General features: G+C 36.1%; 2 protein-coding genes, 1 non-coding gene and 1 pseudogene across 20 annotated transcripts; 2 read left to right on the top strand and 2 right to left on the bottom strand.

The window, feature by feature from the left end:
• Positions 1–482: 482 nt before the first annotated feature.
• Positions 483–1,893, bottom strand: LOC147501606 (cell division cycle 5-like protein; annotated as a pseudogene).
• Positions 1,894–5,307: 3,414 nt separating this feature from the next.
• On the top strand, positions 5,308–7,199 carry LOC147501605 (peroxisomal fatty acid beta-oxidation multifunctional protein-like). Its single transcript, XM_086604347.1, has 5 exons — positions 5,308–5,434; positions 5,970–5,994; positions 6,090–6,153; positions 6,246–6,327; positions 7,039–7,199. Exons 1-5 carry the CDS (start codon positions 5,308–5,310, stop codon positions 7,197–7,199), a joined length of 459 nt encoding a protein of 152 aa, XP_086460473.1.
• Positions 7,200–9,756: 2,557 nt separating this feature from the next.
• Positions 9,757–24,435, top strand: LOC147501603 (uncharacterized). Of its 18 annotated transcripts, none has more exons than XM_086606651.1 (11): positions 9,758–9,897; positions 9,981–10,904; positions 11,076–11,208; positions 14,644–14,741; positions 15,855–15,995; positions 16,374–16,433; positions 16,636–16,752; positions 16,850–16,965; positions 17,823–18,021; positions 18,229–18,352; positions 18,475–19,019. In XM_086606651.1, the coding sequence occupies exons 2-5, from the start codon at positions 10,011–10,013 to the stop codon at positions 15,981–15,983; spliced, it is 1,254 nt and encodes a 417-aa protein (XP_086462777.1). In that variant the 5' UTR covers positions 9,758–9,897; positions 9,981–10,010; the 3' UTR covers positions 15,984–15,995; positions 16,374–16,433; positions 16,636–16,752; positions 16,850–16,965; positions 17,823–18,021; positions 18,229–18,352; positions 18,475–19,019. The 18 variants fall into 18 exon arrangements, with proteins under 18 accessions (XP_086462780.1, XP_086462777.1, XP_086462778.1 ...); XM_086606638.1 differs by lacking the exons at positions 16,374–16,433; positions 18,475–19,019 and adding exons at positions 19,080–19,708; positions 19,924–20,069; positions 21,345–24,435 and having other exon boundaries at positions 9,759–9,897; positions 16,636–16,965; XM_086606645.1 differs by lacking the exon at positions 16,374–16,433 and adding an exon at positions 17,299–17,545 and having other exon boundaries at positions 9,759–9,897.
• Positions 22,301–22,460, bottom strand: LOC147501604 (U1 spliceosomal RNA). The gene has a single exon (XR_015194043.1). It is a non-coding gene; the product is annotated as a U1 spliceosomal RNA (small nuclear RNA).
• Positions 24,436–25,855: the final 1,420 nt, after the last annotated feature.

Raw genomic sequence — 25,855 nt, 5'->3', positions numbered from 1 at the left:
AATGTCCCGATAGTCTTTTAGGACACATTTAGACATTTAGACGTATATTTTCTTATGATTAAAGAAAGGGTAATTTTGACTTAACCCCCCACAGATGGGTAGCGGTTTGACTAAACCCCCCATTTTTAAAATCATTTGAGTTGCCCCCCACTCCGTCCATTTTGTGTATAACAGACGTTAATATTTTAGCTATTGACCATTTTACCCTTATGAAATAGATGTTGCATTGCCCCCTACATTAACACGTTAAACCTAGCTTTGCGAAAACCCCCCAAATGTTGCCATTATTTAATTCTTGCACTATCTCTCTTGGATTTTACCTATTGACCATTTTGCCCTTTTTGACAAATTAAGTTTTTTTTTTTTTTTTTTTTTTTTTTTTTTTTTTTTTTTTTTTTTTTTTTAAAATTAAGAGGTTTACTATTAGTTAGTGTAAACCCCCCAAACGTCAATATGATATTTGCATAAACCCCCCAATTTTTTAGTTAACAGTAAACAATTCTAGGAGTAAGACCAGATGAAGGTGTCATGCCACTTCTAGGAGTAAGACCCGTGGCTCGAGGAGTCAATAAAGGAGTAGCCATTGGGTTAGGTGTCTGTATTTCTCTTTTCCTAGGAGTGACACCGGAAAAATCTGAAGGATGCAACTCTGGATTGTCACCGCCTAACAATGGTGTTTGTGATTCTCTCAATCTTGCAAGGTTTTCCGCTTCCATCATAATTGCATCAGCCTTACCACCAGGTGTGCGTTGTGGAGTTCGAAATGGTGTCATCCCCTGTCTTGGAGTTTGTGCATAGTTGGCAAGAAGAGCACGTGTAGCACCACTTCCTTCCGACATTTCCTCGCTTCATGAAACAAGATCGCTAGCATAACCCATCTTTGCGATTTCTTCCAATTCATGATCCGAGATCTGCGGTCTTTGGAAGCATCGGTTTCGATCTCTTCCTAAGCTGTTTCCGGATCATTTAACTTGTTAACTTTGCAAGATGGATGATGGGGCATCCCCGCTTTGAGCAATTTTGTTCTTGGCAACATCTTGCCTTCTTAGCCGAGCTTCAACATCAACCCTTCTTTTCCGCCGAGCTCTTCAATGGTTGTCCGGAAACTTTGGGTCGTTCCACTACTCTCTCCTCATCGGCAACATCGAAGAAACCGGTGGAGGCTTTTTCTCAAAAGGGATCTCCGAATTATAGTCTATCCCCTTCCTTTTTCTCTTTCTCTGCTCAATATCAATTCCAATTTTAAGTTAAGTTCTCTCGCCTCTCAGACGCGATGCCTCCTTGCTTCTTCAAAATTTGTTTCTCCACGGCTTTTCTTTTCGCTTTCTTTCCCACGGTGTTAGCCAACCGAGCCCGAAGCTTGAAAGCATTTCTTTCTCATCCTCATCCATGTCAACGGGATCCGGACGTCGCGGGTTTAGATTCGGGTTGGGATCAATCTCTCCGGGGCCGCAACTTCCTTGGGTCATCATTTGGCTCATAGTTTTCTTCCTTGACACACGCAAAGATCGACAAGTTTCTCATACCGCTCGGCACCGCGGAAGGAGTCCGCCAACGATAGAGCAATCGTCCGCCATTGTGTGGGCATGAGTTTAGCAAGATGGAGCGGTTTCATCATCTTCTTCTCTTGTCCACTCGGTCTAAACAAACAATAAACATAACTAATTGGTAAACCCTAGATTTGAAAATTATTAAAACAAATGAAAAAGAAACTTACTTTTTAATAGAAGGATCAAGCCATTCATACCAACGAGCTTTACATTGCTTAGCGATTTTACTTACAAGTAGAGATGAAATTCTAGCCCATTGATTTTTCCCATATTTCATAACAAATGCTTTTAATATCTCATCTTCCATGTTTTTCCAAACACCTCCCTTTATCATTATCCTCATTTTCCCCTTTTTTTTTTTTTTTATCTTCAAATCAGAATGTCGATGGGGTTTTTTGTCTAGGGTTTCAAATAGCATATTGACGTTTGGGGGGTTTACACTAACTAATAGTAAACCTCTTAATTTGTTTTAACGAAGAAAAAAAAAAAAAAAAAAAAAATTTGTCGAAAATGGCAAAATGGTCAATAGGTAAAATACGAGAGAGAGAGAGAGTGCAAAAATTAAATAATGGCAACGTTTGGGGGGTTTTCGCAAAGTTAGGTTTAACGTGTTAATGTGGGGGGCAATGCAACATCTATTTCATAAGGGTAAAATGGTCAATAGTTAAAATACCAATGTCTGTTACACACAAAATTGACGGAGTGGGGGGCAAACTCAAATGATTTTAAAAATGGGGGGTTTAGTCAAACCGCTACCCATCTGTGGGGGGTTAAGTCAAAATTCCCCTTAAAGAAAAGACATGGACAAAACCTTCTCGTTCTCGTAAAATCTCTAAAGAGCTGTAAATTCCTTTCAAAAAATGCTGAAAGATAATTTTACAGAGAGATCTGTAGTCTGTCCAACTGGAAAATAAAATTGTAATAAATCATCAAACACAGCTTAAGACTTAAGCTACAAGATGAAATTGAACACCTTTACCTAAAGGAAGATTTTGACTGAAAAAAAAACACTCAAATACCATGATGAAATATAATCTATTTCTTTTTCGTCTAATTCTTCTAGGTTCCAAATAGAGTACGCTCTTGAAATAAAAGATTAGTATGACGCGACAGAAATGACAAGACAGCACTCCATAATATTTTGTCAATTACAATTCTCATGCCCCCTTCTTAGGAGCTATGATGACTATGACAAAAGTTTAATTATTAAGCTATATATATGTATATATATGGAGTTAAGTAGCACTCACTGACTCGTCACTTACCAATTACCAGTGTCACCTCGAATCATTTCCAATATAAATTTTTAAGAGCGAGTCCAATGAGAGCTGCCAGAATGAGCTGTTAAATAGTAGGAGAGTTAAATTTGATTGGTATTAAACTAACAGAAAAATCATTTCAGTAGAGAGATAAAGATGAGGTGCTAAAGGAATACGGACAACATAGTTTCTGCCATCCGCTTATTAGTTGCAAATTTAAGTTGATTTTTTTTTTAACAGATGATACAGTTTCTGCCATCCGTCGAAATTTAAAACACAGACAAAATTTATTATGACAGCTGCTAGCGAAAGTTTTAATTTTGACTGAATTTTTTGCTTTTTCCAAATTTAAAAGCCTTTTAGCAATCATATTGGAAACACATTTTGGTGGTTGGGGTGCTATATTTGCCTTTAGCAATCCATATAATATCCCGTTTTGATAAATAGTTTTAAATATAGTTTGGGATTTCAAAACTCTTTAGAAAACCAAAATTGATAATATTTCAACTTATATCATATTTTGATTTGAACTAATTTTGAAATCATCAATATTTCAATTTTATATTGTTTTTTTCTTTTTGTTTTTAAACCAAAAAATTTGACAGAATTCCCACCCACATTCCATTTGGAATGGTGAACACTGGTTTTAAGGCATTCACATGTCATAGTTGTTGCACCAGTTCTAATTCACCGGTTCATACATAGTGGCATTTCAATAGTTCCAAAAATAAATAGGGAGACTTGATTATGGAAAAATAAAAATAAATAATAAATAAATAGGGAGACTTTAATAGTCAGTGTCATGATATCAAAACTTCAAAGATAACAGGACAGTGATGGTTTCAAAATCTTCGCAAACAGAGACAAGATAGGAATGGGGATTCTTCATTAACTAACTAATGGTTTTTGGTTATCAACTGATTTTATTTATATATAATAAACTCAAAGTGGAATAGAGTTCGTCTACCCCGAGGATATCCTCATAGGGACGACATCCAATACCGTTGGATCCGACGGTCCGAAAATCAAAAACAAATTCACATTTTCTCTCTTTTTTTTTGTTTTTGATTTTCGAACCGTTGGATCCGATCCAACGGTATTGGCACACTCATTCCTATAGGGATATCCTCGGGGTAGCCTATACCAAATGGAGTATGTACATGAATTATGTCTTTCTTTCTCTAGGAGTCTATTAGCTAATTAGGTGGCAGCGTAAGCCACTCATAATGTGGAGGGAGATTGTGTCCTTTTAGATGCTAAACATTGTGCAACACTGTTTGTAGATTTACTGATCTACTTAGTACAGATAAAACAAAAAAAAATTATAGTTTTTGTTACCCTTTTGTTTAAACAATCGATTACATCTATTTTAATAATAACTTAAAAATCTAACAACAATAACTCAAGAGGTTAACCAATGATGGTGTTGGCGCAGAGTGTGGACCATCAGATTTTAAAGTTCCTCGAGACGACTATGTCTTTGGCAAGTGTTTAAGGATTTGAGATCTGATGGCGTACACCTACACCCCTTAACGTGTATTGAATGAAGTAACACGATGATTACGACTCATTGTTCTATGTAATTTGGTGTATGTAATGAGAAGGACGGCAACACATGCACGGTTACAAATGACAGAAATTGTTGAAAAGCAACGCCCCCGCCCCCCACCACCCACACACACCAAATTTATGAAAATTAAAGTTGCCCCCCAAACTAACTCGCAGTCTCAACCAACTCATCTTGACGGTTATTTTTGTGGTCAAGAAAATTAAATTTTTAAATATTTTTGTCTTTGTAAACTATCAAAATCACATTTGACTCCCTAATTCAAAACCCATTTGCGTGTTTGAGAAAGAAATAGGTGTCGACATCTCGTCCTATCTAATCTAACGGTCACAAACACTTAATATATTAAGCAATGTCGACAAGAGGAATATTGGTAGCAAGAAAAATCAATTAGAAAATAATCTTAAGTTATAAATTGACATGCTCCTCCCACTGTTATATGTGTTATTAGACATGTCTCTTAAATCGTCATTACAATTGGATAATCTCCATTAATGTCTCATAAACTTAAAAAACACTATTACACATTCTTATTAGTCATTATATATGTTTATTATTTGTAACCTTTTAAATTTTTGAACACCCACTATCATTTTATCTATATTAAAGTGTTATTTTTAATAATTTCAAACAAAATTGATGCTTAATTAGTACGTTTGGGAAGATGAACTCAGAGTTTAGGACATAATCTATCTAATAAAACACAATGGTGTGGGGCCATAATCCAATACCATCGCCTTTTCTAAGTTGTGACATGGCAAAAGAATCGACTCCCCTTTGGTATGCTACTTCCATCCATAACATCCGATCCATGAGATGAGTTTTTTTTAATCTCTCTTCCAACATAACATCCTAATCCATTTAGATGAGATGAAGTCCATTGGAAAAATTTATCTGTTCAATCAAAAGAATGTGGAAAGTTGGTGTAACGATGGAAGTTGGAAGTGATGGAGTAGCAGTAATCAAGATCTCTAATCCACCTGTTAACGCCTTAGCTCCTATTCGTGGATTGAAGGATAAGTATTTGGAAGCTATGAAAAGAAGTGATGTTAAAGCATGTTTTTATTTTTGTTGTTTTCATATTTGGTGAGCTTCTTCATATTTTTATTTTCAGATTAATCAAGAATACAATTGTTTAAGAAATTACCATAAAAAAATAACGAGTTATTATTGGATTTGGACTTTTAGTGGAAGATAAAGTTAGGGGAAACCTTTTGGAATCATAGTGAAACATAACCAAAAACCTACTTTGCCTTGACTCTCATTTTACATCTTAGTTGTGTTTCTGCGTCATTGAAATTGGAATTCACCAATGAATGTGTACATGTTTCTTGGCTCTTTTAATCTTCAGCAGTATTCACATATTTTGTCCTTTTATCCCCAAGTTCTCAGTAGATAATATTTGCATCCCTGGTTTCGATTGTGTCTCTTATGTTTGTTGCATCAAAGGTGAGGGACATTTTCTTGTGGTTTTGACATCAACGTGTTTAGGACTGTTCAACTTCTTTAAACATCTTACTCTGGCGGCTTGAAAGTAATGGTGCTTTTGGTTTTTTTTTTTGCCTATTGAGATTTTTTTGTTTGGACTGGCAGGGGATCTCCTTCAGCTCTTCCTAATGTATCTGTCGAATTTTTGGTTAACATAGTTGAAGGTTATTCTCTTTTATGTCTTCTTTGTTTTTTCTTGTTTCTTTTAATGTTGTTGTTCAACAGATGGCAAAAAACTTTCTGTTCTATTCAAGGTCTTGCACTTGGAGGTGGCTTAGAATTGGCTCTGGTTTGTGATTATTTACTGCGTATATATCGTTTTATTATGAATCTAATTTTCAGAATCATCACTAATTGCATCTTTAAATCAATCTCATGAAGGGATGCCATGCTTGCACTTCCATACCAAGAGTTCAACTAGGTTTTCCAGAGCTGACGCTTGGGGTTTTTCCTGGATTTGGAGGTACATCTCCTTTCTCTATTCCCTGGTTATTCGCCAATGTCATCAATTGTTATGAAACCATTATTTCTTGTAAACGTATACACCACTAAACATTTCCTTACTTTTTAAGGCACTCAACTACTTCCAAGGCTCATATTGTTGAAATGATGTTGGTAAGCTTGCCCCCCATTCTAATCCAACTCTAAATATGGAAGTCTTTAACTTATGCTGCTCTTTGAAAAAGAATTTGCTCACTCTATTTATCCAATTATCCAAAAATTATGATTTTATTCACTATTAGGTCAGCATTTGTCATTTTCTTCTATTCATTGTTGTCAATTGAGAACAGATTCCAATCGTTTCCACTTGAAATATTCAACATATCCGCCATATTTTCTGGTCACTATAAGTTGCTGTTGTTGTAACTGTGCATATTGAGTATCTTTCATCTCTTTTGTAATGACTAGCGCATATTGAACTGTTAGCTATTCTGTTTATCTTTGTAAATATGTTTGCAGTTCTTGACCTTTCCAAGAAAATCACATTTTGTATGGAGTTTTATGTTGATAATTTTTCTCACTTTTTAAGGCTGCGATAATCATACTTTCTTTAAAATGCCTTATATGTACATCCGACACAAAATGTTTCCTTTATTTCACTTATTACTTGTGTACCCATACAATAGCAATCACATCTGTTTCCATGACTGAATGGTATTGTACTCTTTCTTAGATGTCAAAGTCGATTATGTCCGAAGAAGGGAAGAAGCTAGGTCTTATCGATCTTTATCTCCCGAAGAATTATTGAAAGTTGCACCTTTAGACATTGTTGAGAGGCGTAAACCTTGGATAAGTTCTCTTCAAAGAACAGATAGACTTGGTTCCTTATCTTAAGCACGTGAAATAATAAAAGTTGCTAGACAACAAGCAAAAAAAACTACTCCAAATATGCCTTAGCACCATGCATGTCTTGACGTAATTGAGGAGGGCGACATCTTTGGAGGTTATGCTGGTGTTTTGAAGGTACCCGCACTTTTCTTTGCTTTATTGTGGTTTTCTTTTGCCCTCCCTCTCTCTTCTTTGTGTATGTGCGCACGGATAAGGAAAGAACAAATATTTTTTTCCTTATTTGTCTTGACTATCAGTGCCGTACGGCACGGGCATACCCTAGTTATAAACGAGTGATGTGGGCTGTTAGATGTGAGTAATTAGATATTGCCATGTGTACATTCTCTAGTTTAAATTTTAAATTGGGTATTGCAAAACAGATATGTCATTTTACTAATTTTTCAAAGAAAAAAGTATTTAAGACCTATCCTAATTACAAAATAACAATTAAAATGTGTTGACTGAGATAGTGAGCGAGTTGGGAAGAGGGGAGTCTAATTATTTTTTCAAATGGGAGTGCAGATATAAAAAAATGTTTTAACAAACATAATACTATTCATAAAAGACTGTTGTTGGATTCAATGTCCATATTCAAGATATCGATCTATGCAGTATGCAGTATGCATTCTGCACTAGAAGAAATATATTTAATAATTGTCTGATAAGTACCCTGACCCATATGTCGAAATTGAAAGCACTGAAGAAAACAATAAATCAATAATGAAAGCTCCGAAGAAGACAAGGAAATGTAGATGGAAGCAATAAGATAATTCTGCAAAATACATAAAACTTGTTTAGACTTTAGAGGACAGGGCTCCTATTCAAACCCTACCAACCATACATCTTTTTATATTAGAAAAATATGGGGTGTGAGGAATAGTGATTTGGTGTACGTTTGTGTCCGTCACAATGGACAAAATCATAATTTCATCACTTCGCAAAACTTCTAGCATTTCTCGATTTTTCCTGTATCTCTAATCACTCTCTCTCGGTCTCCCCATTTCACTCTCTTTTTAAGCTTCGAGGTCGCCCACCCTTTCTCCCCATTTTATGTTTTAACCCAACTTTGTTTAAAACCTACCTACCAGTTAAGGATTTTTCGAAGATTCAAGCTTGCTGTTGAGGTAAATATTGTTGTTTGGAATTGAGTTTTGAGTTTTCAAAGATTCAACTTTTTGGTTTATTTAGACTGGGGTTTTGAGTTTTGTTGTTTTCATGGGGTTTATTTAGAAAACACCTATTGTTGCTACTTCAAATTTGCAAACTCTTTTTACTCTCTACACCTTTCAATGAATCTTCCAAGCATTTATATCGCTATTGTCTGAGTATATTATCAAGAGAAAAATGCAGACTTCTAGTCTAAGTGAGCCAATAAACTCTATGATTATTGAAATTAATATCCCTTTAAGAAATTATGTTGGATTTGATTTGATTGGTTTGATTATATATTTAATGATCAGGTTGTGCATGTTCTTCTCGCCACCATTTATTCTCAGTTGCACTACAAATGGAGAACTCGGCTCAAGAAAACAGAATTCATGATCGTCTGGAGCGGCAACGACTGAGACAAAGAAATCGACGCCAAAACATGAGTGAGGAACATCTTTCTGCTCATAAGGAACGCGAACGTCTGCGTCGGCGAGATAGAAGACACCAAATGATTGCTGAACAATGATCTATTGAACGGGAACGAAACCGTGAATACTATAGACGTCGAAAGAATGGTTTAACTAGTGGCCAAGTTCAACTCGATCATAAATAGACGCCAAAAGATGAGTGAAGAACAACTTTCTGCACATACGGAACACAAACATTTGCGTCAGCGAGAGAGAAGGTGTCGAATGACTGCTGAACAACAGTCTATTAATCGGGAGCGGAGACGTGAGTACTATAGACGTCGAAAGAATGTTTTAACTGGTGAACAAGTTAAACTCGACCATAATAGACCACAAGAAGGCCCTACCAACGTCAAAGGACCAAGCCAATTACATTCCCAAGGAGAATACGTTCAAGGCGTTGATAAGATTTCACATCATTCAGGTAATTGATTGCTTTGTTTATGTTATTTTGATTAATGTATACTTATTTATTTATACTTTGCTATATTTATTTAATACTATAGACCATATCCAAATACGGTCCCAAAAAAAATCTACCCAAGTTGACGCTCAAAGTTCACAACATTCATGTAATTAATTACTTGAGTTCTACTGTATATCTATGTGAATATCTATTTGGACATTAGTATATTTAATTATATATTGTTAATTTTCATTATTTATGCACATGTTATTTTTTTACTTCAGGTGTTACTATTGTTGAGTATGACGTAAATGTAAATCATTTGCTCTTTCTACTAAAGCAACATATTGAATCAGAGTTTAGTAGATTCACTGGTAATTACTTGCCAATCACACTTGAAGTTGACGGTCACACATTTCGAGTTAATATTGGTATGTAGAGTTTTATGCTTATACTTCAGTTTATTTCCTTTATTAATTTGTTTGTTATATTTGTTACTATTAGGTTGGTATTGTTATCAATTCATTGTTGATATTATTACTAACTTTTTTTTTTTTTTTTGGTGACAATGTAGGAAATCCAAATATTGACTTAACTGATGTTTATATTGAGAATGACTTGCTTCATTCCTGGCATGCATTTACGGATGAAATTCATTCTACAGAGATAGTTACAAACACAGGTTCACTTTTCTTGGAATTTTCTCTAATCAATATACTAACTTCTTACTTAAATATATTTGATCTTTTGTAAACTATTTGGCAGCTACACTAGAGAATAATAAATTTACATCCAATGGTATTAAATCAAGAAAAGACATCATTGCGTTCATACCACAACAGTGCACGAGGCTTTGAAGATAGCCCTTATATTGAACCGTTTCGACTCCGAAGTTTTAAAACATGTCATCACTGTGGAGTGAAATTATTTCCTTCTAAGACAAGTAGTCTCTGTTGTCTTAACGGCCAGGTCAAGCTCCCTTTACTAGCACCTCCACTCGAATTAGCATATCTATACACGTCACAATCAGCTGATAGTATTCATTTTCGAGAGAATATTCGTTCGTATAACCATGTGTTCTCTTTTACTTCCATGGGAGTTCATATTGATGATGATTTGGCAAATGGTAGAAATGGTGTGTACACATATCGTGGTAAGGGTGCCATATATCATCGAATTGGTGGTCTCCTACCACGACCTGGTGACCGGCCACGTTATTTGCAAATGTATATTTATGACACTGACCATGAATTGGAGTACCGTCTAACTGAGAGTAAAATTCTTGATAGACGGGTTTTGGCTATCCTGAAAAAAGTGTTAGACTCAAACAACAAATTCGTGCATATTTTCCGTGAGATCTCTCATCATGACATTCTTAACAATATTCGTCTACACATCAAAGAGCAGCCGCCTAATCGCCATCAATATTCACTACCAGAATCTTCGGAGGTTGCAGCTATCTTAATCGGAGCCTTCGGAGGTGAAGAGCCAACTGACATGAATGAAAGAGACATTATTGTTGAAGCAAAATCTGGTGATATATTCAACATCCCAGACACTGCGGGTTATTATGACCCATTACAATATCCTTTATTGCATCCATATGGTAACTTTGGCTGGGATTTGCACATATTTTATGATAATTCACGTAGAATCAGTTGCCGAGCTTTTTATTCTTACATGCTACAGGTACATGTCGATTTTCATCTTATATATATTATTAATAATTGTGATAAATTCTTATATAATTGGGTTCAAGTTATACATAATACTTACATAAACAAAGCTCATGTTTGACATGTCTAGATTCGAGATAACCATCTATCGTTGTAATTACTCCGTAATGGTAGACTGTTGCAGCAGTACGTGGTTGACAATTATGTTAAGATAGCAACTCAACAACTCCGTTTTATACGCAACAACCAAGATAAGATTAGGGCTGAACTATGCCAAGGTTTACATGATTCTCTTGCCGCTGGGGTCACTGATACAGGTTTGCAACAAACGCGATTGTTATAATTTATTTATTTATTATTATTTATATATATTTTTTATCTATAATTTATATTTCTGGATTCCTTTAGGCAATGTTGGTCGTAGAATAATATTGCCATCAAGTTATATAGGAAGTCCTCGCGATATGCACCAAAGGTACTATGATGCAATGGCCTTGGTTCAAAATTTTGGAAAGCCTGATCTCTTTATTACAATGACTTGCAACCCCAACTGGGATGAAATCAAAGACAATTTATATGAAGGCCAGACACCGCAAGATTGTCCAGAAGTAGTAGTCCGTGCATTTCATGCAAGATTTGAAGAGCTCAAAAATGATCTCTTCACCAAAAACATCTTGGGCAAAGTAATAGCACATGTTCATGTCATTGAGTTCCAAAAAAGGGGTCTCCCATATGCACACATACTCTTAATCCTTGATAATGATGATAAATTCAGCACTCCTGATGACTACGACAATATTGTTTGAGCAGAAATTTCAGATCCAAATTCAGAGCCTGTCTTATATGATTTAGTCAAGCGACATATGATTCATGGGCCCTGTGGCTACCTTAAATCAGATTTTGTTTGCATGAAAGATGGTTTATGCAAGAAAAAATATCCGAAGGAGTTTGTTGAAGTCACAGTTCAAGGAAATGACTCTTACCCAACATATAGAAGAAGACGTAATGGTCGGGTGCTAACTCTCTCCAAGGGGTTATCTGTTGACAATCGTTGGGTTATCCATTATAATCCTTGGCTCCTGCGGAAATATGATTGTCACATCAATGTAGAAATATGCTCAACAATCAAGTGTGTGAAGTATCTGTACAAGTATGTGTATAAAGGCTCCGACCGGGTATCTATGGAGTTAAATTCCACATCACATGATGATCAAGATGAGATAAAAAAATTTGTAGATGCACGCTGGATTACACCTCATGAAGCGCTTTGGAGGATATTCAAGTTTCCACTCAATAAAATTTATCCATCAGTTTATGTCTTTCAAGTTCATCTTGAAAACATGCACCAAGTCCTTTACTCCGAGGGTCGAGATCTACGAGAACTGCTGTCACATGAAAAGACCTCACGCACTATGTTAACTGAATTTTTTAGGAAAAATGCATTTGACATCGATGCAAGACAGTATTTGTATTGTGAGTTTCCTAAGCACTATACATGGAATAATTCGCAAAGATGCTGGGAGAAAAAACGAGGATTTAACAAAGTGATTGGCAAGCCACACACTGTGTCACCTTCCGAAGGAGAAAGATTCTACTTAAAATTGATGCTTGACCATGTTAGAGGCCCAACCTCTTTCGATGACTTAAATACCATTAATTCTTACAAGTGCTCAACATTTAAAGAAGCTGCTGAGAGATTGGGTTTACTTGAAAGTGATAATGCAATAAGGGAGTCGTTGTTAGAAGCAGCTACTATTTATATGCCTTCAGCACTCAGACGATTCTTTGTGACTATTTTAATACATTGCCAGCCAGTGGGTGTTCGTGCTTTATGGAATGAGTTCCACGACTATATGGCAGATGATTTCTCTTCTACAACTTGCTCCACTCACAAGACGAATCGTTTGCTCACAGAGTTAAATTCATTGTTGTCCCAATACAACAAATCTATTTCAGATTTTGATTTTCCGTGCATATTAGAAACATGCATTTGGTGCTCTTCGGACTTCAGCATAAATATGGAGGAGCGCCGAGTACCTATACCACCTGAAGACTTGGCATCCATTCAAATTTTGAATGCTGATCAGCGGATTGCTTTTGACACTATTATACACTCAGTTAAACGTAACGAAAGTTCTGTTTATTTTATTGATGGACCAGGAGGCACTGGGAAAACATCTATACCAGTCGATCTTAGCCTATTTGAGGAATGAGGGACGCATAGCAATTGCTACATCCAGCTCTGGTATTGCTGCCACAATGTTTCCAGGAGGTCGTACAGCACACTCAAGGTTTAAAATACCTATAAATCTACGATCAGCATCCACGTGTAATATAAGTAAGCATTCTCCCTTGGCTGAACTGCTGCGAGAATCCTCTATTATCATCTGGGATGAAGCTACAATGACCCATCATCACGCATTTAAGGCTTTGGACAGAACCTTGAAAGATATCATGGATGTTGAAAATCCTTTTGGTGGTAAAGTTTTGGTGATGGGTGGTGACTTTCGCCAGACGCTACCTATTATAAATAAAGGTACAATAGCACAAACTATAGATGCATGCGTAACAAAATCAAATTTATGGAACTATGTAAAAGTCATCCGTCTTAGAGTGAATATGCGTGCATTGGAAGATCCTTCGTTTTCTGATCTTTTACTGCGTATAGGAGACGGCACTGAGACATGTATCAATGGTGATATGGTAAAGATACCTGATGACATGGTCATACCATGGGTGGATGATCACTCTTTGACTCGGCTAATAGACAGTGTGTTCCCAGACACATAAGAAAATGTAGGCAATATAAATTACGTAGTCCAGCGGGCTCTCATTACTCCAACTAATGATGATGCTGATCGTATAAACGAACATGTTATTCAAAATTTTCAAGGAGATGAAGTCACGTACTACTCATTTGATCATGTCGAGAATGATGAACGCCATTTGTACCAACCGGAGTTGTTTAACTCTATTAATCCAGGTGGGTTGCCTCCTCACATATTGACTTTGAAGATAGGATCACCGATAATGCTTCTCAGAAACATTGATCCCAAAAATGGGTTGTGCAATGGAACAAGGTTAGTATGCCGCTCTTTTCTACCGAACTTGATTCATGCAGAGATTGCTACAGGTGGTTTTAAAGGTGCACCCGCTTTCTTGCACCGTATACCCCTGAAGCCTAGCGAAGATATGAAGCTTCCATTCAATATGATAAGAAAGTAGTTTCCAATTCGTTTGAGTTTCGCTTTGACCATACATAAAGCTCAAGGGCAAACATTACCTCACGTTGGTGTATCATTCAGTCATGGCCAACTCTATGTGGCATTGCCAAGAGGCGTATCAAGACACACTACCAAAGTATTAGTCAAAAAGGGAAACCAACCAGGTTATTTGGGAACTTTCACGAAAAATGTGGTCTACACTGACGTGTTCTCCTCATTTAACTCCATATCACAATGATATCTCTCAGAGGTCTATCTTCTTTCTGTTGTAAGTAGCTTTGAAGCTTCTGTGTACTTATCAAAAACAACCTATGTTCACAACTCTTATATATGGACATTGTTGTTGTTGTTGATTTATGTTGATTTCGTACGGCTGATACTTGATATGTTTAGTTCTAAAGCTAATTGCATAACAGGATTATGCAACTCATGTATTGTACGAAAAAATCATACATTTACAAATGAGTGTTCGAGAATGAGTTGAAATCTTACAGAAGCATTGTTTGGTTGTTGTTGTGGTGGGTGCAGAAGTTAGAAGTTGCTATGATGAAGCAAAGCGTACAACTGAAGCATTGACCATGAACTACCACAGATGCACTGATATTGTCAATAATTTTGTTGCTCAGGTATGTTTATTTCCTAATAATATATGTGCAAACATAATGTGAAATACAGATGTGATTAACTTTTGGAACTAGATTAGCACTAGAATTAATTGTTGGTCGCCAGCTATGTAATCTAAAGGCTCTTAAATAAATCTTCATAACTAATTCTTCACCTAAAAATTCCCAAATGAAAATTTATACTACAGTTTGTAAGCAGCAGGATACACTCTCTAAATTCAAGGTTGAGGTCAGTAGATTAACCAAATTTTTCGTTTTTCTTACTGTATAAGGAGTATCTGAAAAATGTGATTTGTTGTTTCAAAAGAGAGAGCAATCAGTGAAGAGGATAGATGCGATTCTAAAATTGGTTACTTCCATACCTGGGATTGATAACCACGATGCTAATGCAGTAATTTTGTTCTATTATTATATTTTACTGTTGAACTGAGTGTGTTTATAAGACACCACTGCATCTGTGATAGGAAAGGATTTCTCATCTTTCGTATCTGATTTGTGAGTTATCCTTGGTGAGAAGCCATCCTTGCCATACTACGACGAGTAACTCATCTCTTACTTCCCGTTGGATCGTTTGTCTTGATATAACCATCATTCATCTCTGTTGGTGTGTCTAGAAAAAATCACAACAGGATGGTTAGCTATAAAAACAAACACTTAACAATCTTGAAATAGTGGACATTATTTATATCTGTCAGTCCAAAAAGATGCAACTAAATTGATCTGTAACTGATCAAAAACCGAGAGAAAGCGAAAAGTATTTTCATACTTTGTCCGCCTATTCAAAATCATGCTATATTCTATACTGAATATGAGATAGCCTCCTCTGTTTCACTTAAGGAAGCGACTATAGAAATTTGAGGTTGGTGAATAGAGTACACTCTCTTCTTGGATTTCACCATCATCTCCTCTTTCTTTTTCATTTTTCTTCACATTTTTTTTAGAGTTCTTTTTGTTGTTGTGAATCTGTTTCATTATGTAAATGTAACCTTCTCTGTTCCCGTGTAGGCGACATCTAAATGTTACATGTATTTTCCAATTTCAAATTATTTTTCTTTATTCTTTTATTGGTAGAACTTTACATGATATTAAGCCCAATACCTTTAAACCCCTACCCAGGGGATTCTCGGAATTGATGACCTTCAGGGCATTGTTGGAGTATTGGACACCTCTCTTATAGTTTCAAGATGCTTGAATCTACTGTTGTTGAGGCTTCACTTGCAAGCAAGGAACTCAAAAATAAACTGATTAATAGAGAAGGTATAATCCTTTACTCCAAGATATTTCCATTTTTTATGTTTTTTTTTTTTGACAATTTAATCGTTTATTGTTATTACCTTAATGTAAAGAGAAACTCATAGGTGTGCTGTACTGCTTTACTAAAATTTGAATAGGTTGGAATTAACTTTTGAAATTCTCAGTACTTTGTGTTTCAGAAATCTTCTTTTTAGCTATGAAAATTAAAAAAAGTTCGTGGTACAGCTCCATCCAATGTTAAGATGGGATCTAATGCTAAAATAAGAACTATGATGCGTTCATACCACAATATATATATATATATATATATATATACACAAATACAACTGTCTTACACATGTTCTATTTGATTTCACTGGAAACATATTCTGATTCGTCTAGGATTTGCTTTAACAATACCCGAGTCACATGGTCAGACCATTCCTCATTGCACTCTTATTGGTAAGTAATTAGATTGTGAATTGCCGTAAGTGAACTCTATACACAGTTTGTTCTTTTTTTGTGCAGTTTTATTATTGTGTTCTGAATATAGTGTTAATGTTATTGATCTTCCGTGTTCTATCCACATGATGATTTTTTTTTTTTTTTTTTTTTTTTTTTTTTTTTTTTTTTTTTTGCTTATTAATTTTTTTTTTCCCTCCAGTTCAGTACCAACACAAAGTCAACTTCCATTACAAGTGCTTCCTCAAGCACTGCCAATATTCACCGCACTCTCTTCATTTCCAAAAACAAAAAAAACTTTGTCAGAAATCAACATATGGTATATAACTTTCATCTCTTAAATATTCTATATACCATATAACTTAATATATTATTTACAGCAAATGCATTTTACCTGTGAGATGCGTATTTCCAAGGTACTTCTTGACAACGGATGGTCTTACAATGCATGCGAACGTTGCCTAAAGACAGTTGATATCACCAGTAGCTGTTACAAATGCCCAACGCACGGCATTGTGCCTTCATAACAAAAGTAAGTTTCAGTTAACTTTGGGATGGATAATCATTAGTTCTTTGGATTATGTATAATTAAGTGCAAGTATGACTTTTGGACATAAATAAATTAGACTATCATTGTTTTTTTTTTTTTTTTTCCCATGTTTTGCTGCTCATTTCATTAAACTATGTGTTGGGCTGTTTAAATTTTTTTGCCAAGTGTTTATATTGTAATACTGGTTTGGAGACACTGGTTGTTAATTATCAGATTTAAACAATATTTACGTTGTAACCTCTGGTCTATCTCTTTTGCACTTAGACATTAAGTGATGCTGAGTTGTTGACTATTTGAAACATATGTAACCTTCAGGATATCCCCAAGTCACTTGGCCATGTTTAGCATGGAATTTTTCTTGATATGCTCTTGGTTCAGTTCTGCTTTTTGACCTTCAGAATGTGTGGAATGTCTCAATCTCTGTGGTGGGTCTGGTGACTGGTAGAAGCTGTTAAGGCACCATGATAATAGGATATCATTATGGCATCATTTCATTGAAGTTAAGTTTATGATTGATCGGTTGATTGAATCGTAAAATTCCAGTCTGCATAGCACTCCCAGGGTATGACAAACTCCAGTACAAGTTTGAAAGATAGTTATGTAGTTTGTCCATAAGTTATTGCTGCATTTGAGTAATCAATTTGCTTTGCATTATTGGTGGTCAACTTTCATTTTAATCAATATGAATTACAAATTAGCAACTCATGCTAAACTGATCTCATTCAAAACATGCTTGCCAATCAAAGAAAAAAATGAAATTAGCAGCAATTAGTTCATTTGTGTACTATTTTCATATGTACATTTGGTTCAATGTTTGCAGTTGCCTCCATTTTTCACAGGTTATTGTGGCAGCACTCATGACATGGTTGGGCTGGCTCATTTTTGGAGAAGCCGGTGTTTACTCTAAACGTTGGATTCCAAAAGCTATTTATGTATTTGAACTGCCACTGCAGTTTGGTATTTCAGTGCTGGTAGTCGCCTACCCATGTGCACTGGGTTCAGCTACCCCAACAACTGTCAAGATTTCCACATGAATAGGTACTTCCCAAGGCGTTCTCATCAAGGGTAGAAATGCTCTTGAAAAAGCACATAAAGCAAAAAACTGTATTGAATATCTGTTAGTAAACATTCAAAACTGTTATATGTAACTTTTTATATCTTCTATTTTGTCTTTGATTCTAAACACATTATGTTGACTAAATGCATAGAAAGATGATTCATTGGATTTCAACACTCTGGCTTCAGGTGAAATGTGTTGTGTTTGAGAAGACTGGAACTCTTACACAGTAGAGAAGCCTTTGGTAGTTAGTACGATGCTGTTTTCAGACATGGCTATTCAAGAATTTGTGACATGGCTGCTATTGCAGAGGTAGTCTCTGTTTCTAGCTACTCCTTCTCTTATCATTACTTGCTTTGTAAGGGAAAGGGGAATAGTTGTTTTGGATTACCATTTATTTGTTTTTATTTTTCTTTAATTTTCAAATCAAACAGTAAGCATCCTGTCGCACAAGCTATAGTGGCGCATGCTAAGAAGCTGCATCAGCAGTATAGGCACATAAATGTAGATAAAGACTTCGAGGTGTACCCAGGGTCTGGGGTGGGCGGCATGGTTGGTGAGAAAACGGTATTGGTTGGGAACAAGATACTCATGAAGGTTCACGAGGTTTAGGAGTACATGTCAGATAGTGATCACCTTGCTCGCACTTGCGTGTTGGTTGATGTGGATGGCATGGTTTCTGTATCATTTGCTGTGACAGATCCTGTAAAGCCAAAAACTGAGCGTGTAATTTCATTTCTTCAATCAATGACTGAAAACTGGATATTACCTATCCGGTGGCTATTGTGGAATAGGTGTGTCATTTGAACAATGTTCTGAGGCAGATCATCCTGGCCACATCAATTTTCTGCTATTTTTCTTCTTCAGTTCAGTTGTAATGAAAATGAAAATTAACTCAATTATGAACCACACATTGAATAATATCTGTATAGCAATATTGTTTTCAAATGGAGCTTATGAGAAAAAAATTGTCCTTCTATGGCTTACACATTTACAACGACTAATGCATCCTTTTGTGTATAAATTCTGTTTCCATCAGCATCTATAGTGCATAATTTTCACTAGCAAAAAGAGATCCGTTCTTTAGAAATGGGTGCTTGGTTTGTTATCCAGCAAGTCTTAGCCATGTTGGTGGTGACCATGGCTTTCTTGGGTTCTATATGTGAGGCCAAATGTGAGTTTCAAGCTATCTTCAACTTTGGTGACTCCAATTCTGATACTGGCGGTTTCTCAGCGGCTTTTCTGCCAGTCTATTCCCTGTGAAATGACTTACTTTAAGAAATCGTCAGGCCGGGCTACGGATGGGAGAGTCATTATTGATTTCTTCAGTAAGAATTTATCGTTTTTGAGTTCTCTTTCCATCAGAAAAATTGTTGTTTCCGCGATCTTTCGGGCGCTTGGGACAAAATTACCCGGAGTAAAGGACATGTTGCTATCATTTTTGAAATTATCTACGCCAAGTAGCAAGTAGTATCGTAGCCATATGGGTTGATTTTGTTTAGACCATACTAGAAAACAAGTATGCAAACTGAGCTACACATCAGTTCAGTCTTCAAACCGGTCATCAAAACGAGGGCTGATAACAGTGTGGAGTTATCAGCCCTCGTTTTTGATGCTGGAGTCAAAGATATTGAGCCCTGGACTGCAAGGTTGCTTCCATCCAGACAGGTTTGTTTCGACCAATAGTATTTTGTTATTGCTTTCCGTAACTGTAGTTTAACTTCCATGAAAGTATGTGTTGTGGAAGGCATGTTCTGAAGAAGTGGCCAAGCTGTCAATATTATATAGCATTCGTATTTACACCAAGATGGTCTAGGTATAATCTGAAGTGCATCTTAGGTGACACACAGTACCTAACAAATGTTGATTGGTGTATTTTGCAGTTTGGATATATTGTGCTGACAACATCTGCTGGGATCATGGATCACGAGGAAGCTAGGAGGAAGAATGTTGGTGGTAAAGTGCTTGGTTTCTTTTATTAGCTGCAGTTTTCTGAACCTCGGTCATTTTGGGTGTTTAGATGTTAAAGGTAAAGGACTCTGTTGGTTTCTGAACTTTTTGCTTGAGTGAAGTAGGATTTACATTTGAGTTTAGTATGGTATAGTGCCGTGTTTTTATGATAGTTGAACATTGTTGATTCCCGTTTTCAACGAAATGTACTCTTATTTCATTTGAATGTTTATTTTATGTTATTTTATTAGATTTCCCTTTCCCTTCACTTTGTATGTGCAAATATTATTTCACTTTGCTTGGTTTTAGAGATTCTCTCTCTGACTGCAACAGTGTGCTTTAGTTTGCACTTTGCACCCCTTGTAAACATTAGTTAAAATGGAAACTGATTGGGAGATTAATAGCTAGAGACTGGAGGCTATCTCTCTCTCGCTCTTTGTAGGTACTGTTTAGGCTTGTTGGGGTGATAAAAATTTAAATGCTGAAGACTATCATCAGCATATGCGTTTGTGTTGAAGCCTGGCATTTTCCTAATGAAATATCGGATATTTATACTGTTGTCAGGAATATATTAGGGATGATGATGTCCAGGATGTTTATGTAGGGTGGTTTTACTGTTATTGATTGATTGGGTAGGATGGGAGGACATGGAACTCCTTAATATTCTCCGGCTCAAACAATAGATGAAAATGAAGCTGGTTGATGAAATGATCAGTGCCATATTTGAGCCTACTGGTGAAGTACTTAGGGTCTAGGTTAGCATATCACTGTTTGAGGAGGTCCATTTTAGCGTGTCAAGTGTCAATTCATAAGCAGATAAACGAACAGTCAGCTTACTTGTGAGTTGTGACTGTTCCTAAACTATACTCCAATGCAATGGGAAAACTATAACGAATATATTAGTAAAAAAGAGTATCAATAAGCTTTGCTGCATATCCAAGTTGTGCAGTAGTTACATGCTCATTACACATACCATGTCATGGAAGCCTCCAATTGGACGACGTTTTTGGTGGTCGTTTTTGGAGCAGCAGCAAAGTCTAGGCGTCAAGCTTGAACTTTATATCGTCTTTTAGAGAGCTTTTCAGAAGACAAGTCTCTGAAGTGAAGCCAAGTTGGGTCTTAAAGGCACTCAAATCAGGAGGCTTTAATGTTGGGTTTTTTAGGTTTTGGTTCTCTTAAATAATTGGTATTTGTGGTTTGGTCTACACTAATCAGCTTATTAGGTTTTGGTCCTCCTGACTAACAGTCAACCAAGTTTTTTTATGTTTTGGTCTTCCTAAATAATCAATATTTGGGGTTTGGTCTTCCTAAACTAATCGATTTTGACACTTGTTTTTTTGTGTGGGTCTTTTAGGTTTTGGTCCGCACTAATCGTTTTATTAGGGTTTGGTCTTCCTGACTAACCACTCTACGGTAGTAGCTCAAGAATTTCAAAAGAATATGGTACACTGGTCATTGCGTGACACATGGGAACATCTAAAGAGGGAAACTAGATGGATCAATGTCACGCATACATGGCGAGAAGCTAATTTCGCTGCAGACAACATGTCTAAGCATGGTGCGACACTAACTGTTGGAACCAAAATGTGGTGGAATGGAAGGCCAGACTTTCGAAGGATTGAAGATCTAAATAATTTAGATATGTAACATGAAGTTACCATCTTACTTTTTTCTTGTAATCAAAGAATTGTAACTCTATTTTATTCATTAATCAATCACACCCTTTAAACCAAAAAATTGCTGAAATTCTTATGGCTGTTAGGCCGTGAATCTTGAGAACACGTTGTGAAAAAGACTTTGATGTCAAAGATTGCTCTGGGAGAACATACCTTAAGGTTTCTGTTCCTGCCCCTTGCCCAAAGGGCTACATTTTTAATTTCTAAACCATGTTTCAAATGAAGATAATATTTACTTATGTATTTCCCTGGAAAATCAGTTTGTCACAGTGGAGGAACAAGTTCAACCCAAAGGCTTGCTAAGTAACTCGTAACAGCACCATACCTAAACTTGAATTTCTTGTGAGGGGAGAAGCTCTATCTACCAAGCGTGAAGTGTAGTACACTTCTTTCTATTATTTGCACTAGCAAATACTAACAGTCAGTCCGTCCCACAATCCCAACCTGGAGAGGCTTCTGTAACAACTTAGCAAGGGAAGGCAGTAATGTTTTGAGCATTTGATCAATTTCATCAAATCAAAAGACACGAGTTAGAAAAGAGGTATCGTATGTCTTTTTCAGTAGAACAATTTCAGGATCAATCTATATCTCTGATATCATTTGCTAGCACATAAAATTTAAACAATGACTTGGGCAGGGGCCGCGCGAACGCGTTCCCCCACTACAACAAATTATGACGTAGACTATCCCACTTGGAGATATCTTAGGCTAGCACCCCTCCTAAGTGCAATGGAGGTCGCTAACCTAGGCCATGGACCTTCTTGATTGCCCATCGACCCCGTCCAGGTAAGTATGTTTCAACGTGCATCTCAGCATTGTTTTATACTGGTCTTTTCCCTATGCCCCTAGTGTAATTCGTCGATGTGGGACTAAAGCTCAAATGTTTTGTCAAAACCTTAAAAAGACTGATCCTGCACAAGCCTAAGAACCCATAAAGAAGGGAGGTACTGCTGGGACAACATCATTAAATTGAAGAATCACGGCAGGGTGGGGGAAGCAGCACTGTGATTGCTCATATCAGACTAGGCAAGCGCCCTCAGCTCCTCACTACAACCTTTCATCTGCACATAGGATACACTTATCCTTACCTTCAGCTCACAACTCCATTAGAGTTACAAGCCATAATGGTCTTATTTTCAATGGTTTGCACTTATCCTTACTCTAACATAGATAATGGTTTGCACTTTTAAGATGACAAGTTGTCCAAGTCTGTAAGTTCTGTTGGTATAGATGATTACATAGGAATAGGATTCATATGTTTGATGGCTTGCGTTACATCACTGCCTTCACTGGTTCTCTTTCTTGCATTACCCGCATCATCATGTGCAGTGTGGAATCAATGTGGCTATTGTTATACACTGGGATTGGCTCAGCAATGTGGAATCAATTGGGTAGCGGGGAGCCAGGGATGAAAGTATAGAACCTCTCTCTCTGAACATACTTTTCCTTTCCAACATACCCTTTTATACTTCCTTTCATGCTACTGCCATTGGCTCTAATGCGCACATCAATACAAGATACAGTGTTGCAGAGAAAATCTTAGCTTCTGTGTCAAAGATACGTTAGTGCCTTCCCATTTTCAAACCATCTCATCTTCTATCACTCTTTTTGTTCAGATGAAAATTCGCCATCCATTTATTCATCAAGGATAGTGCTACAAAATCAGTGGGATAAAGGCAAAAGGCTGCAGTTCAATGCTATATATATTTGGCTCACTGCTATTGACATTGGGGTTGCCTTGAGGCCATGAGCAGCACATCTATCCGTTGTAGCCCACTCTCTTTGGCACTAGATTAAGCTCTTTATTAGGAGATTTGTTTCATCTCCAAAAATGGTTAGTGCATAATTGGACATTACATTTGAAATAAATCTTCAGTTCAAGTTTAAAAAAACAAAACTCTCAAAAGAACTTTGCTTTTTTAAGCTTTAAAAGCAACAAGGCGTTACCATGGCTATATCACGCTATGTTTGTTAAAGAGAGAACTACTCAACAGTCCCTTCAGTCTTCACTGCTGAACTGCAGGGAATTCGTGATAGCTCTAGATGTAACGATATGATAATATGTATAAAATGCTGGAAATATATCAGCGCCATAGTCAGGATCAACATAAAGCGTATTCAGAAAAATACGACAGCCCAAAGATGGTCAAGTGTTAGTCAGAAGCTCCAAACCCTAATAAATGACCTTTTGGTCGCGTCGCCTTCTCTTCTCTGTTGCCTTCTCAGCCTTGGACTTGTGGAAACTCTCCATCAGCAAATGTTTACCCTTGACTTTCAGGTACATGTGCTTCTCAAACAATTTTAATTCTCGGTACCTGATGCTGAGCAAGCGCCTGAGCACACCTATCCTCCTCATCCAGAGAACCTTTACGAAAACCCTTGCCTTTCAGCTCGGTACCCTTGCGGAGAATTATGTTGTTCTCACGTTATCCTTGTGGGAGCTGCTGTCAGAAGGTTTAAAGCTCAGGATGCTGAAGAAACAGAAATGGGAGCAGCAGAAGTTGCAGTCCTTATGGCGAAACAACTTATCTACGACCATTATGTTTTGGAGGGAGATAACATGGAGGTGATAAAAGCTTTACAAGGATGCAAATGGTCATTGGAAGCTATAAAGACCTACATAAACTCTCTAATTTCAGACTTCAGTTCCTGTACTTTTCAATGGATAAGTAGGATTTCAAATGGGGATGCAGATTCACTGGCTAGATGGGCTAACCATCAACTGGAGAATTTTGTTCTTCCGAAGTGTATGGCAGATAACAATTGTGTCCCAGTTTATCTTTAAGTTAATATATTAGTAGTATTTATATTAGTAGTACAAGTATGCAAACCGTGCTACTATCGATTTTTTTTTTTTTTTAAATACTTAAAGTTTTGAAACATATTTCTCGAGATTGATAGTTAACATGAATTTTTTGGATTCTAATTGTAATTGGTAATTGTAATTATATAGGGGAGGCTCATCTAGTTATTTAGCATGATTTTTTTGGATTCTAATTGTAATTGATAATTGTAATTATATAGGGGAGGCTCATCTAGTTATTTTTTATTTTTATTTTTTTTTTTTTAAAGGAATAATTATGTTATTTAAGTGACATTAGGAAGGTTTTTCTAAATTATTAATAAAAGAGGGTTTGTGATAATTATATAATTTAAGTGATATTAGAGAGGTTCTTATAAATTATATAAATAGGGGGGCTTGTTCTAATTTTTGTGAGGGAGGTGTTTCTAAATTGAGCAAATAAGGAGATTACAATTGGCCTACTCGCCCCACTGCAGAATTTCAGGAAATTGGTGATATCACAAGATGTAACGAAATGATAGTATCATTAGTATGTAATCTGGAAATCCATGATGGTTTTTTTTTTTTTTTTTGACAAGTTATTTTATTAAATTGGTCAAATCTTTATATATATATAATAGTAGTCTCAGGGATTAAGAAAAAATAGGATAAAAAAAAATAGTAAGTAAGAGTCTCAATTAATTATGTTTCTTTTATATACTAAATCTCTTTTCAAGAGTCCTAATTAATTATGTTTTCGGGCTTATTAGGGCTGTCCACGTAAGTAAGGGGATTAAGAAAAAATAGGAGAAAAAAAATAGTAAGTAAGACTCCCAATTAATTATGTTTCCTTTATATACTAAATATCTTTTCAAGAGTTTTAATTAATTATGTTTTTGGGCTCATTAGGGCTGTCCACGTGGATTAAGAAAAAATAAGAGAAAATAAATAGTAAGTAAGAGACCCAATTAATTATATTTCCTTTATATACTAAATCTCTTTTCAAGAGTCCAAACTAATTATGTTTTCTATTTCTTGATCTATACACATCCAAACAAAAAATAATAAGGATTATAGGAGAGACTCTCTTCTTCAAGAGTCCTAATTAATTATGTTTCCTATTTCTAATCTATACACATCCAAACAAAGAATAATAAAGATTACAGGAGAGACTCTATTCAAATCAGGAGAAAAAAATTGCTGATAAAAAAGCTAGAGAAACAAGCTGCGAGAAAAAAAAAAACTAAATAGGAACTAAAAGTCCTAATTCTTGAACTTCTAAGTATCCCATATTCTCGAGTTCTTCAATTTACAACTATTGTGCTGATTTCAAAAGTCTTCTTTCTCTACCTCCCTAGTATGTGTTGATTTCAAAAGTCTTCTTTCTTTTGATTTGTGTTTACTATA

This window comes from Coptis chinensis, chromosome 4 (genome assembly GCF_015680905.1).
Source record: "Coptis chinensis isolate HL-2020 chromosome 4, ASM1568090v1, whole genome shotgun sequence".
NCBI lineage: Eukaryota > Viridiplantae > Streptophyta > Magnoliopsida > Ranunculales > Ranunculaceae > Coptis > Coptis chinensis.
This window is presented reverse-complemented; position numbering and strand designations above follow the sequence as displayed.